This window comes from Phalaenopsis equestris, unplaced genomic scaffold (assembly GCF_001263595.1).
Source record: "Phalaenopsis equestris unplaced genomic scaffold, ASM126359v1 Scaffold234359, whole genome shotgun sequence".
Taxonomy (NCBI): domain Eukaryota; kingdom Viridiplantae; phylum Streptophyta; class Magnoliopsida; order Asparagales; family Orchidaceae; genus Phalaenopsis; species Phalaenopsis equestris.
The window spans coordinates 98,215-112,588 of NW_018252277.1; the positions used below are offsets into that span (position 1 = coordinate 98,215).

A 14,374-nucleotide genomic window follows, 5' to 3' on the forward strand; every position below is an offset into this window, starting at 1 on the left:
GACATTTGGTAAACATTAAGCTCGCTCACTCAATAATTGTCAAGAATAAAAATTGAACGAAAAATTATTTGACAGAAATTTTGTTTTAATATACTATTAGTTGATTTCTAATTAATCGTTGCTGCTTTAACGGTCCTGGACACTTTAATGTGCTATATAACGTGCAAGATAGCAACTTTTTTTTTGAGATAAATTCAATACAAATTTACCTGATTACTAATGTTTTGCATTCATCTCTAAATAAATATAATGCTCTAAAAAAATTGATCAGATGTTCCTTCTTTTTCTTCATTTTTACCAAATAATAATAAAAAAGAGATCGACTATGTAATTCAACTTGTATGCTAAAGCATGACTAATCAGATATCAGAAGATCACAGATCCATGTGTTTATCATCTCCAAATTGTTAAGATAAGACATCTAAATATTGAACAACCAGATAAACCATTCAGCCATCAGACTCACGACCACAATCCTTCCCTTTCATACCGGCAAGATCTTCACTATCCCCATCCTGATAGTCATAATCATGATGATTTCGATGATGATGATGATGACGACGACGAGGAGCAGCTTTTTTCGAGTTTCTAGGCTTGTGATAGTCTTCATCTCTGAAATCATCAGACAACTTACCCAGCAATCCGCTTCGGCTCTTATTCTTAGGAAAATCATCAGAATCAGGACTCAAGTCATCGCTGCTAGAGCAGCTTTTTTTGAGTTTCTAGGCTTGTCATAGTCTTCATCTCTGAAATCATCAGAATCAGGACTCAAGTCATCGCTGCTAGACACCCGGTGGCCATGATGTTTATTGTGATGCCTAGTGCGTCCTCTCTGTCGAGCTCTAACTTCTTCAAACTCGCTGCCTGATTCAGAAATGCTACTAGAATCCGATGTCGTTGAAGGGTAATGGCGAAACCTCTTTTTGTTTGAATGTTTCTTCCTCCCTCGCTCCGAATCTGTGTCATAATCATCACCATTCCTCGACCGGTATCTGTGTTTCTTCTCCACCTTCCCACTGTCATCAGAAGAGTCAGAGTGGTCGTGCTTCCGGTGTCTCTTCGATCTGCTCTTGGATTGTTTCCGGGCAACATCACTGCTTTCGGTGTCTGAGACCTTCCTCCACCTTTTGGTCTTTCTCACCTTTGCTTCAGCATCAGCTTTTGCTTTGGCTGCAGTTTCTAATTTCTGTTCCCATTTCAAAGGAGCTTCCTTCTTCTCCAAAACCCTCTTCTTCTTCTCTTCGACCAATTGAATGAACTTCTTGGCATCCATTTTATGATGATATTAAAAGCAAATGTATCACCTACATTATCGTGAAATGATGCAAGGAAGTGCATCTCACAAAAGAGAGAACAATTTTAGTTATTGAAACACAATAATAAATGGGAATTAAACTCAACGGAGGCTCACCTCGCAAACCATAATTAATATAATTAAAAAGAAATTTAGCTATATTATCATCAGCTTTACATAATCAAAAATCCGCACATACGCGGAGGGAATCATAAGTCAACATTGCATTTGCTTTGTGATGAGTGCAAAAGTATATTATGGATCTCAAAACAAATTAAAAAATCCAATAATTTTGAGTATCGTTCTCTTTAGAATCTTCTAATCCAAACTTTTTACATGTATCAGACATTGATCATTGATAAATAAGTAATCAGAGTTGGCAAAAATAATGTGAAATAACATTTAAAAAAAAGCATTTACATATAAAAAAGAGTTGAAATCGTTCCATAAAGGCATTATCAACCAATTTAAAGCAGAATGATTTCAGTTAAGATACAAGAATAATACAAATCAAGGGATACAACTATTTATATATCAAAAAGGGAATTAAAGCTAAGATCAAAAGTACAAACCCACAACTTCTGTTTCCAGTATATGATTGCAACATGGACAAATAAAGGTCTTCATTCCACAATTAAAAAAACAAAGCACTGAAATTAAAATGATTATAAAAGAACTTTCTTTAATCACTGGGAATATGTTTTAATGAAAGTCAATTAAACCAATTTCATGCAGATAATCATTTAAAAAAAAAGACATTTTCGTAAATTTCCTTTCTCATAGCTAAAGATAATGTCCCGTTCATTCTTCTGCATTGTTCTTAACATAAAAAATCGTAGAAGCAAAAATTTGCAAGAATTTCGGTTGCAAGCTTATAGTCCCCTGGTTTATTGCTTAAACACAACAACATCACCTAAACATTACCATTTGACTAATTCCTACTTGAGTGTACTGAACTATGTACATCCAAACATATAAAACAACAGAAAAACCCAAAAAGGAAAAGAAATGTGCCCAACGTGCTTACCTTATACTAAAAAAGAAGTGTGCCTTGGAACCTTTGAGCCGCACTGGAACTGCTTCTTGACTGAAATAATTAAAAACATATTATAAATAGAAGAATCATTTTTGCCAATTGAATTCAACTGAATTGTATCCAATTGATTCTCAATTCTAGGTACAAACTATATTTATATGCATCTATTTGCTTTATAAGGAAATTAAAAAAAATTACTTGCATGACAAAAATGGACTAATAAAAGTTTTGTGCCTTCTTGCTCCCTTGGCAAATATTATCTCAAGTTGGTATTGCAATTTCAATTTGTTATCAATTCTTTAATTCATTTTCATCCTCTAATTAATCAACCTCTTTCGACACCAAAATAATATAATTGTCTTCTCAAAGATGGACCTCTTGAATATCCATTAGTTCATGTGTCAATTTTCCCTGGTCCTCTTTGGTTCTTATTCCGTCTTCCAGAATCTGGTGCGACCCAATCATTTTATCCACGTGGACCTTTTGAAACTATTCAACAGACGAGATTATTTATTCCATCTTTTGAGCAAACATCTTTGCTAATCTTGCAAGTTTCTTATCTTGATTTAGATTGACTCGTGACAATGATATTGAATCCTAAAGGTGAATGATCTAGAATTAATCTGACAGCATAATACAATGAAATTATTATATCAAATTAAATCGAGACTAATGATATAAAATACTAAGAAACGAAATTTTTTTTTTTATGCTTTGTATATTTTTTGAAGGAATTTAAGTTTCTAGGAAAGCCAAGAGTTCCTATGATCTCCCCTAAGATCAATACAATATCCATATAAGAATCCTTCAAAATGATAAGTAGATCAATAAGAGTACACTACCATACAATTTCACATTAAAGCCTCAATTAGAATTCCTTGCAATCAATCCTTCCCTTAATTAACCTCAGTCAAAAGTAGAAAATGAGTCTTACATTCTAAAAATCCTGAGATGATGTGAAATTGGTGCTTAATTTGGCATTCCTAAATTTTATATTTATTTGCTCATAAAAATTTCATGCCATGTCAGTTGAATCAAGATTTGGAGAGCCCATAAGATCACAATGACCCACCTTTATGCTCGTTTACCCCTGGAAATAACCATTAGTTGAACCTCTACGGTTCTCCCCAACCAAACAGATATTATAACTTGGTATAGAAATCCAAGTATAATTCATCCCCGGCTATTTTAGATATATGATCCATTGTTTATATTAATCATTCTCGATTAAAAACAAAGTTGCACAAAAGCTTTAAAGAATCCATTCCAGGGTGTGGTATACCCATAATAGACAATTAAAAAACAAGGTTAATCCAAATTGGAGCTAAGCTGATGCATTGCCTTCTTACAGTGTGATGTAGCCCTCCATCTGATGTGAATGGCCTGTTGTGGCAAGTTTTCAGTCTTTAAAAGTGGTAGCCATTGCAGGCACGCGCCATTGGCCTATAAGCTTACATAATAAAATTGTATCATGTTATCAATTGGCTCTTGAATAATGACGCATAATGCTATAAAACTAATAGGATTTTTATGCAACCTAAGGTACCTTGAAGAACCTAAACGTAATCCTTTCTCCTAAGATCAATACAATAACCATATGAGAAACTTTCAAGATAATGACAAGTGGATTTACTACAAAATTGATGATAAAGAACACAGGATTTCTTGCATTTAATCCTTTATAACCTCTCAAATGACAAGAGAAATAGAGTATTCCAAGCCAAAAATTGAAAGAGAGAAGTTTACATGGAGCATTGTGCCTCAATTTTAACATTTCAACCTCCCATTTATTCCTTATCAGTCTTTCCAGAGTTTGGAAAGGGAGAGAGGGTGAGAGTGTAAGACTAGATTGAGAGATAAGATACCAACCTTTTTTATTATTTAATTACATTTTATTGAATTGATTTTCAACAAAGCAGCATAAACCATGAATTTAAATTCATATTCATCCTCCTCAAGATGTTGATAAACAAAAACGAGGGATTGTGGAATGATAATTGGAGCATTATTTTGATTTTCTTTGAGTCTCTCTTCCATTACGAGCTACACCCTTCCTTTTTAACATATCCACTTTAAATTTTGGATTACTTTCTTATCTCCACTTTCTTAGGTGATAAAATTAGATATTCCCCTTTATTCCATGAGTTTAGCCTTTAGTTGTCCCCCCAATTTTTGAAATTAAATTTGACATTTTTTTAAAACTTCACCACATCTTTGCTAAATTTCACCCTATGTATAAGCCTTTTTTAGTTGAGATTGATGCTTAATGATTGAACCTTCTTTGAACTTTCTACACCCCCTCCAGAAGCTTCTAAAAATATGAACTTATCTGAGACCTTGACAAGCCTGATATCAATTTCGCTACCAACCCCCTTTCCTTTCTTAGAAAGAGGTTTTTAACTAACCATGCACAACTAGTCCTCCCTCACTTAAAATAATTAAAAAAGATTCATATGCATATCACGCAAATATTCATAATTTATATATCTAACACTTAAGTAAACAAAAAGTAAACCCGCATTATGCTACGCCCACATCATTGAAAATTTTGCATAAGGAAAAAAAATAGGCTATAGGTTTGTTTGGCCCATCAATATTTGGATGGAATTATTATAAATATAAGTGGTTTAGTACTAGTTTTGTAAATAGACACAATTAGAATGTATCACAAGAAATTACTTGCGAAATAAAAAAATTGGGATCAACCAATGATTTTCTTCCCCCCTCAGTTTTGCTATATTTGAATACCATTCTCCTTCAAAGCACAAGTAAAAGCATTAAAGAAAAAAAAACCTCGAACAAGTTAAAACCAACAAAAACTCAACAGAGTTATCATTATCTTGACATCAATCAAAACACATATTTGACAGCAGGAGAAATAAGATAAAGTGGAAGCAAATCCATATAGGCTAATGGGATAAAAAAGAAGAAATAGATTATTAAAATAGTTTGAACATATGCAAATTACTACTCAGATGAAAGTTGCTAAAAGGCTCTCAATAATTTTGACAATACATTCTTACAAAAATCTAAAAAATGAAACTCAAGAAAATGAATGCAATAAAAATGTACTTAAGAATCAAAAAAATGAATCAAAGCCAAACAACGAAAATCAAATGAATGTAATTTATAGGTATGTAGATGATGCTTTTAAAGGGGGCAAGAGCCTTCCGCCACAAAATAATAGAATAAATAGAAAACAATAAATTTCATATATGCTGGTAGATACTAACAATCATAAAAAGTGTTTTTAGTTTTTATACTATAATCTAGCAATTCTTTGTGATAAACTTATGTGTACTCATGTCTTTATATGGTTATATTATTAAGAAAAATAGTAGATGCTAAAAGGCCCAAATGAATTCAAGTTGTCAAATCATTGATTCCCATTCAAAGCAAAAGGTCAAAGCAATTTTTTTCAATATATTCCTCATAATTATGAGTGATTGCTTCCAATGAAAGACGAATGGGTGATAAAGATGTGCAAAGAAAATTTTCTTTTGGAGGAAAGATGTAACAGTTCTTTAACATTGGGAACAAGATTTATTCAATGGTTGAACATGCATTTTTTTCATTATGACGAAAGGCACATACTAGAAGCACTACGTGGATACCACAAATATTAATCAAATAACTCTTAATCATAATGAAAAACCGATTCAGATGGCAGTACATTAGTTCTCATGTTAAATTAAAATGAAGATGGATGTCAATCAAAATTGCATAAATTGAAATTGCAATTATAATTACACCTATCCATGATTAAAATAAACTTATCTATCCTAATGCAGACCTTTTATGACAGCCTTTGACGGGTGAATTTGAAGAAACAGACTACCTCCAATCCTAGTATTTCAATGCAAAAAAAGGAGTGCATACATATACAAACTTCAACTATATCTTTCACAACACAAAGTTTCTTCATTTTTCCCATCAAGTGTTTTACATGACATATTAGGGCTCATTAGGAATTCAGCTCAGGACATATAAGGGTAAAATCATCCCAAATAATCAAGGGAGGTATTTGGCATACTAGTCAAAGTAGAATCCTGGGTGGTTATGGATCTCTTTATATGCGCAGTTAGTGTGACACCAGTACCTTGATAGAACTTAAATTAAGTTAACCAATTTCTAAAATTTTGACTTATTATAAAAATGTTTCCTATCCGTTTACATAAAAATATGAAGAAAAACATGTTTATTTTAATATGATATGTTAAGTCCCATAAAAAAATGATTCATCTTCAAGAAGCAATGGAAACATAAAAAAACTAAAAACCAAGCTGCACTCATCACATCTATATTACTATATATCCCCAATCTCCTACCATTTATCATTACTCTTCGTTTCCCACACTGATTTATTTGCTTGTCTTTGTTGAAGCCCTATGCCGAGTCTCCTCTTATATTTTTTATCTTGAAATCTCATTCTATTCGATTTATAGGTTTGTACAATTACTTTGGAGAGAGATTATGAATCATATAGTTAGAGAATTTTATTTTTTGAATTTATTTTAATTTTTTGAATGTTTGATTTTATTTTTTAGTTATAAAATATTAAACAATAAATTCATGAATCATACACACCATTAAAAGATAAATAAAAAGCTTCTTTTATTCTATCTCTCTTTTACTCCATTCTTACTTTCATATTCATCCATAGTTAGCGATAGAATTTCACTAAAAGAAAAGGGCAAATCCTTGGCTTTCAACTAGTAAAGCAACATTAAAGCATTACCATCTTATTTCAACTTGAGCTTAATTTGGATTGAAGAAAAGTGAAGGAAACACAATAAGATCTCAATGCTTTTTTGCCTGAATAATAATATACAAGCATTATGAGTTTTTTCGGCTTTTTTCTAATTTCCTCCAACCAAATTTCCGGTATCCAAAGCCCAAACACAGTGCTTAGATAATGTAATATTAAAAGCATCTCATGAAACATCTATCACAAGTATTTTGCCCATCTGATTAGTGCTTGATCTAATCAAACATGAAATTAAAGATGCATGCACTCAGAAGAAACAAAAGACATTAAAGATGAATATTGCACAGCATCACAGCTTAAATATAAAAAGTATTACACAGACAGTTCTCATATAAAATTCAGAAAGCATCAAGATCACCTGAGCTTATTTGGATTGTTGGCATATTTTCAGGTCATTTTACAAAGGCACAAAGAAAACCTAACAAATCCAAGAAAGAATAAAGCAGTCAAAAAACATTCCTATAAACCAAGGTCTCAGCAACCTCACGTTTAATACCTAGCTAAGAGAATCAAAAACAAAAATAAATTAAATGCCATGAAAAACGCGCAAAAACTGGAACATCGTCGGATGAGCAAACAAGAGCTGGACCAAAACAATATAAAGGAAAACTACAGATACAAAAACAAATTAATAATAAATACCATAGAGCAGATCCACAAACATCAATAGTTACATATCCAAAGGAACAAAAAGAAAAATCAAAATGTAATAAGCAGGCAGTGATGAAATTGAAAGACACCAATCAAAGAAAATACTCTCCTATTAAAAGCCCAAGATAGCAAACAACAGAAGAAAAAACTAAAACTAGGCGGCGAATTATCAGCAGAGGATTTGTACTTGGCGCGAGATATACCCCTTCCACAACAAGTTCGGTGAAATCAAGAATCAAGCAAATGCTAGGAGGAAGACAAACCCTAAATCGGCGCACCACAGAGGGAAGGTAAAGACACGTTTGAGGGGCCGAATAAAATACTGTAGATCAAGATGAAGAGTCCAGAAGGCGGAAAAGAAACGATAATTAAAGAAAAAAAATTCCAGAAAGAATTAATCATACCCTAGGAAGAGGAAGAGGAAGAGGAAGAGGAAGAGGAAGAGGAAGACGAATAAACGAAGCTTCTCTTGCCTATCCCAGCGGCTTCCACCCACAGGTGAATTTTTCGAAGGTCCGTTCTCAAATATATTTATTTATATAGTACATAATATTTCCACACCTTATTTTTAAATTATCATATTTAAATTTTTAATAACACATCAAAAATATTACTATTATTAAATTTTTTTAAAAAATGAAATTTAAATTTTTCATGTATTACTAAAATGTTTTAAATACAAAAAGCCGGAATTTAAGTATAAAATATATAAATATATAAAAATTATGTTGTACGTACGTAAATTTAAAAAAAAAAAGGGAACTTGGTAGTTAATAGTAAATGGATTTATAAAAAGGATTATGGATGCCCATAGCCTTGGTAGTTACTAGTAAATGGATTGATAAATGCTGTTTGTTATTTTTAAATATGGACAACATATATGTCTCATGTATTTATATGTCTAAAACTTGTAATATTTACATGGATAACATTCAAATTTTTAACTTCACATACTAAAATATACAAATTCTCATGCATATAGATTTGTGCCACCGAAGAGCTAAATATATAAATATCAAATTTCAGGCATTAGACATGTATATGCATAAGAATTGTGTGATATATTCTTTTAAATAAAAATATATCTTAACTTTATTAAATAAATTAAATTTGAGACCTTAATTCTATCTATTATTTTATAAATTTTAAGGAATACTTTTATTGAAATTAAATTTTAGACCATATTTAGCGATTGTATATCGATGATGCTATGAGTGCATTGGAAAAAGGAATTCAAGATATTTAGAAATCCTAACGCTTGGTTTGAGGAAAAAATAAATAGCGTAAAATTTAAATACATTTGGGAATTCCCATTCCATTTCAATTTAATATATTTGAAATTCATTTGATTTTAGGTGAATTTTAAATAAACTAATTTTGTAAAATATTAGCCACAATCACTTGTTGCCCGCCATAAACCACCGCTACAACTGAACATGGAACACCAAACTAGTTAAAATAATTCACTATGTACATGACATTGCAAAAGTCCGCTCTTATAATTAGATTTGAGACTTTGGAGCATCAACATTATAATTTGACTATAAACATCTCAAATTTAAATTCCAAATATGCTTAAATTTAACTGAAGAATGTTCATCATATTGAAATAGCATCTAAGATTAGTAATGCATAGGAAAATCTGATTGACTATACAGCAATCTTATTTAGAAAGACGGATTCATAAATAAAACATGAGAATAATAAAAGCGGTTGGACACATAATTTGTCTTGTTTCAATCCACCTTGGAAGGGGTATTGTTAACCGTCTTGGCATCCTCTACGACTTTGGAACACAGGAAGCTGGGCTGGTTAGTTGAAGACAGAAGCCTCGCCCACATTCTGTCAGTTATCACAACCTTGTTTCGTGATCCTGCCACCCTCTGAAAATTAATTTCAACAAATTAATCACCAATATTCCTTATTCCTTCACAACATTGTTTTTTATTCTTATGTATATTTACGTATCTATCTAACCCCACAACTTTCATATCTACATACATAATAATGAAATCTTTGACTTCACATCAAAAATACCACTATCACTAACCTTTTAAAAGTGAATCACGTCTTCATTCATAAGATTTTAATACCAAAATGTTATAAAGGTAAATATCAAACTTTAGGTGTTAGATATGTAAATGCATAAGAATTGTGTGGTATGTGTGTATATTTCCAGTAATACTGAAGAAAATATAAGTGATGGAATCTGATAGATGCTGGGATGGTTCTTGCACCCATTACATATAAAGGAAAAAAATTAATTATGTATATTATGAAAGTATAACTCTTAAATTCTCTTCTAATAATTTGTAACATATAAATTCCTTTTGAGAGTACTACAATTGTCCTTTAAATCAATTTAAAACTATTGTGAGAAAAAAAAAAAAAATAAATAAATAAAAATAATATATATATATATATATATATATATTAAATTGTGGCTAAGATAGTCCCCATATTAAAAGAATTTAGGGACCAAATTGCCATTTTTATAAACTCTAAAATTAAAATGATCCTCTGCAACTAGTCAGGGACTATTTTGACACTTATACCTAATAACAAAAGTAAAAACATTAAAAAGAAGGAAGAAAAATAAAATATGCTTACATAGAAGGGTATATATGCATGTCTGCCATTGACAAGCCCAACAGTAAAGCCAGTATAGCCGGCCATGGCACCATGGATAGCACCGTGAGCCAGCAGTGTGCAATAAACATTGTCTGATGCAATGCTGGGGATAGCACGGATCATATATGTGGGATCTGCATGCCATCAATTAAAAAAGTTTCGGATTTGTTTTTTTTTTACAAATTAGAGGATGAGATTTTTATACCTATATATTTGAGATTTAAGACCATATTGCGTTTTTTTGTGAAGTGGTCCTGCATTAAAAATAAAAATAAAAAACAAACAAACAAAGATTCTGTTGATGACTAGCATAATTTTATTAGCATCCAACAATAATCCGAGGCAGTAGCGTACCTTAATTTTCTGAGATAACCAATGTCCGACGTCAGAAAGCAGCTTGTTACCAGAGGCATCATGTTCTGCCTCTTTCATACTCTCAGCAATAAGATCTTGGCCCGCACCCTCAGCAACAACAATAACAATGTGACCATTTTCCTTAATCCGCTTCTCTATGTACTCTAAAAGCCCACCATTCCCTTCTAAGTAAAAGGGTGATTCTGGAATCAGGCAACAGTCCTACAAGGGACCAACAAATAAAAAACCTGTAACTACATCAGCCACCTTGGAAAGATACAAATAAATAATAATAATAATAACAACAAATATTTACATATATAGCACTCAATTCCTATGAATTTACATATCTAACACCTAAACTTTAATATTTTACATCTGTACCATCGTACCTATGTAAGAAAAGATGTATTTCACTTTTTAAAAGTTAAAATAATAGTATTTTTTTTTATGGAGAATGAAAGATTTGTGTGTATGATTGTAAAAATTTGCATTACCACATCTCTACTAGCAAGTGTAGCATTCATGGCGATGAAACCTGCACATTTGGAACCAGTAAACAAACATTAAATTTTGGAATATAAAAAATGCTCTTTGAGTTAATTTGACAGAAAAAATTAAAAAAGAGAACTACTTTTAATAAAATTTGAGTAAAGTGTCAAAATAACCATTTGACTATTTACATAGGCGTCCAATTAGTACACATACTCTTTTAATGGTTATAATAGTCATTATTGTAGACTATTTCAACTCATACTAGAAGAGTTTGGGGACTAAATCAATACGTTTACAGACTGTGTGACTAAAATGATCTATTACAAATAGTCAGGGGATCATTTTGACAGTTTCTCAATAAAAATCAAATTGGAGACTGTTCTTGAAAACCCCATCTAACAATGGCTATAAGCTAAAATTATCATATTCAGACATCCAAAGACCAATGAACCAGCTGGTTTACACAGAAAAGACAGCCTGAGTTGAACTGATCTAACCAGAGCGAACTCCAAAGTTTGTGACCGCTAGATTACTCTCATCTGAAATGCTTTGTAGAGAACAGTCTGCCCATTCCCTTAGAGTGTACCTATGCGCATCTTACCAGACAAATCGTTCTAGAGTTCAAACTTCTTAGAGCTGCTATTTGCGGCAAATTACTCCTAGAAAAGATGAATCTGCCCATTTAAATTTGAAGAGATATTGTCACCATTTTCCGGTTACTTCAAAAATGAGGCAACAAAACTTCTCAGAATTATTCTCTTCAATCCAATTGTTATCCATCGTCACCTATAGACTCAGAGTTAAGAAATCTCAGTATCTAAGACGTGGTAAATTCAAATTGTTATAGATAGCTAAAATTGCCCTGGAGCAGAGCCAACAAATCATGGTTTGTTTCTGTGAGGTTGAACCTAAATTGTCCTTTGCTGATAATAATAAATAATATTCTAGATAAAGGCCAATATATCCTTCTTAAAAACTATAATTAGCTATTCATCTTGAAAAAGGATAGAACTTAGAAGTTAGGGAGATCTCCCTGACCCTTAGTGAGTTCCGAGGAGCCATCATCAAGGCATCAAGGGAAATGCTTAAGAAAATTTTACCAGTATTTACATATCTAACACCTAAACATTGCTTTTTACATTATACCACCCAATTCTTTCATATCACATCAAAAATACCACCTTTTAACTTTTAAAAAGTGAATTTTAACTTTTAAAAAGTGAAATAAATACACCTTTTCATGCATAGGTAACGTTGTACATATGCAAAAATTAAAGTTTAGGTGTTAGACGTAAAAATACATAGGAATTGAGTCGTATGCATATAAATCTTCCTAAATAAACGTATAACACTTTACAGCAATAACAAAAAAATTATAATAATCAAGATATTCATCAGAAAGAAAACTTCCACTTCAGAATTGAACAATTTCAGGAACGGAATCATTTATTTCAGATGTATAATATATGATTATTTTGGTTCTATATGAAGATTAGAAATTAACCACTATAGCGGCCCATAAGCTTCACCACGCCAATGCCATTCTCGGCACTTTCAGCTTCTACATGTGCTGCATTTATGGCCCGCTGAGCCTCTTCCACAGCAGTATCAAACCCAAAGGACTTGTCGATAACCTGAGATCAAACCAATAGCAAAATGTTTTCCTTAAGTAGGGGCATTTATATACATATCACCCAATTCCTAGGTATTTACATATCTAACGCCGAAACTTTACCTTCTACATTTATGCCACCAAATCTTTCCCATCACATATCACTATTTTAACCTTTTAAACTGTGAATACAACTTTTTCATACACAGGCAAGGTGGCATATATGTAAAAATTGCAAGTATAGGTGTAAGATGTATCACTACACAGGAATTAAGTGGTATGCATGTGAATCTTCCTTAAGTATGTAGTACCATAATGTCATTGTCAATTGTCTTAGGAATTCCAACAACAGAAACTTGAAGGCCACGTCTTCGAACTTCCTGTTTGAATTTTTCAACAATGAATAAGAGCTAACTCAAGAAGAAAGGAAAGGTGAGTAACACAGATTGGTGAGCAGACTAAGATTTTATTTAGAGGCATTTATATACATGATGGCACACAATTCTAATATACTTACATATCTCACACCTAAGCTTTCATATTCACAGAAATATCACTCAAACCACTAATATCACATAAAAAAGTACTACTACCACTTTTTAAAAATGAAATACACATTTTAATGCATAGGTATAATTGAAATGATTTTGCTAAAAAAATTAATCTATTTATAGAAGAATTGGGCTTATATAGAGCCTTACAACTTTTCTTACAAATAAAACCTCGACTTCTTCTATATTTCCCATTTACAAATAGGGCCCAAAACTGTATACAATTCTCAACACTCCCAATCAAGATGGGCAAAAGATATCAACTAATCTCATCTTGTTAAACAACCTGGATAGACCTAATGAGCTAAGTCCATTGATGAAGCAATCAACTACTTGCTCTAAAGCAGCTACATCACTTATCTCTAGTAGTCCACTCTTCAACTTCTTCTTGATGAAGAAATTATCAATCTCCACATGCTTGGCTCTGTCGTACTGCACCAGGTTGTTGGCAATGCTGATTGCTGACTTGCTGTTGCACCACAACTTCATTTGAGCTCATTGGTCTAGCTTGATCTCTATCAATAGAGTTCTCAGCCATAACATCTAGGCCAAGGCCATGGCCCAATACTCTGCCTCTGCCTCTGTTGTCGACCTCGCAGCTACAGTGGTGCCTAAGCGACCAAATTGCCCCCTACGAATATGCAGTATCCTGATGTGGACCTCTTGTCATTAGCACAATTAACCCAATCAGAGTCACAAAAGCTCTCAATCCCTGAATGCACATTTTTTTCTGAAGAGTAACCCCTTCATTGACGCACTCTTGATCCACCATTAAAAATTATCTATTTTTATGCATACGTTATGCTTAAATTTTGAAGATATCATGCTTTAATGAAATATATTTTTATGTTTTTGGTTGCAGGTTCAAGACAAAGAGTTTAAGGGTCTGTTTGGGGCAGTTTATTTGGTGCGGTGACGTTTTGAAAATGCACCTGACATGTTTGGGCAAACAGCGTTTTAACAGCTTATGCGTTTTCAAAAC

At 32.3% G+C, this 14,374-nt stretch overlaps 2 protein-coding genes across 2 annotated transcripts in view; both read right to left on the minus strand.

The window, feature by feature from the left end:
• Positions 1-295: 295 nt before the first annotated feature.
• LOC110038926 (uncharacterized protein DDB_G0283697) lies at positions 296-8,139 on the minus strand. The gene is made up of 5 exons (XM_020743854.1): positions 8,013-8,139; positions 3,680-3,780; positions 2,322-2,381; positions 788-1,338; positions 296-704 (listed from the first exon to the last, which is right to left on the minus strand). Exons 4-5 carry the CDS (start codon positions 1,271-1,273, stop codon positions 450-452), a joined length of 741 nt encoding a protein of 246 aa, XP_020599513.1. The 5' UTR covers positions 1,274-1,338; positions 2,322-2,381; positions 3,680-3,780; positions 8,013-8,139; the 3' UTR covers positions 296-449.
• Positions 8,140-9,329: 1,190 nt separating this feature from the next.
• LOC110038928 (ATP-dependent 6-phosphofructokinase 7-like) overlaps positions 9,330-14,374 on the minus strand; it is a 67,626-nt gene continuing 62,581 nt past the window's right edge. The window contains exons 8-14 of the mRNA XM_020743856.1: positions 13,153-13,221; positions 12,734-12,863; positions 11,232-11,272; positions 10,735-10,956; positions 10,586-10,634; positions 10,360-10,514; positions 9,330-9,632 (exon numbers count right to left, since the gene is read on the minus strand). Coding sequence (XP_020599515.1) covers positions 9,486-9,632; positions 10,360-10,514; positions 10,586-10,634; positions 10,735-10,956; positions 11,232-11,272; positions 12,734-12,863; positions 13,153-13,221 — 813 coding nt within the window. The 3' untranslated portion in view covers positions 9,330-9,485. The remainder of the gene's footprint in view (positions 9,633-10,359; positions 10,515-10,585; positions 10,635-10,734; positions 10,957-11,231; positions 11,273-12,733; positions 12,864-13,152; positions 13,222-14,374) is intronic.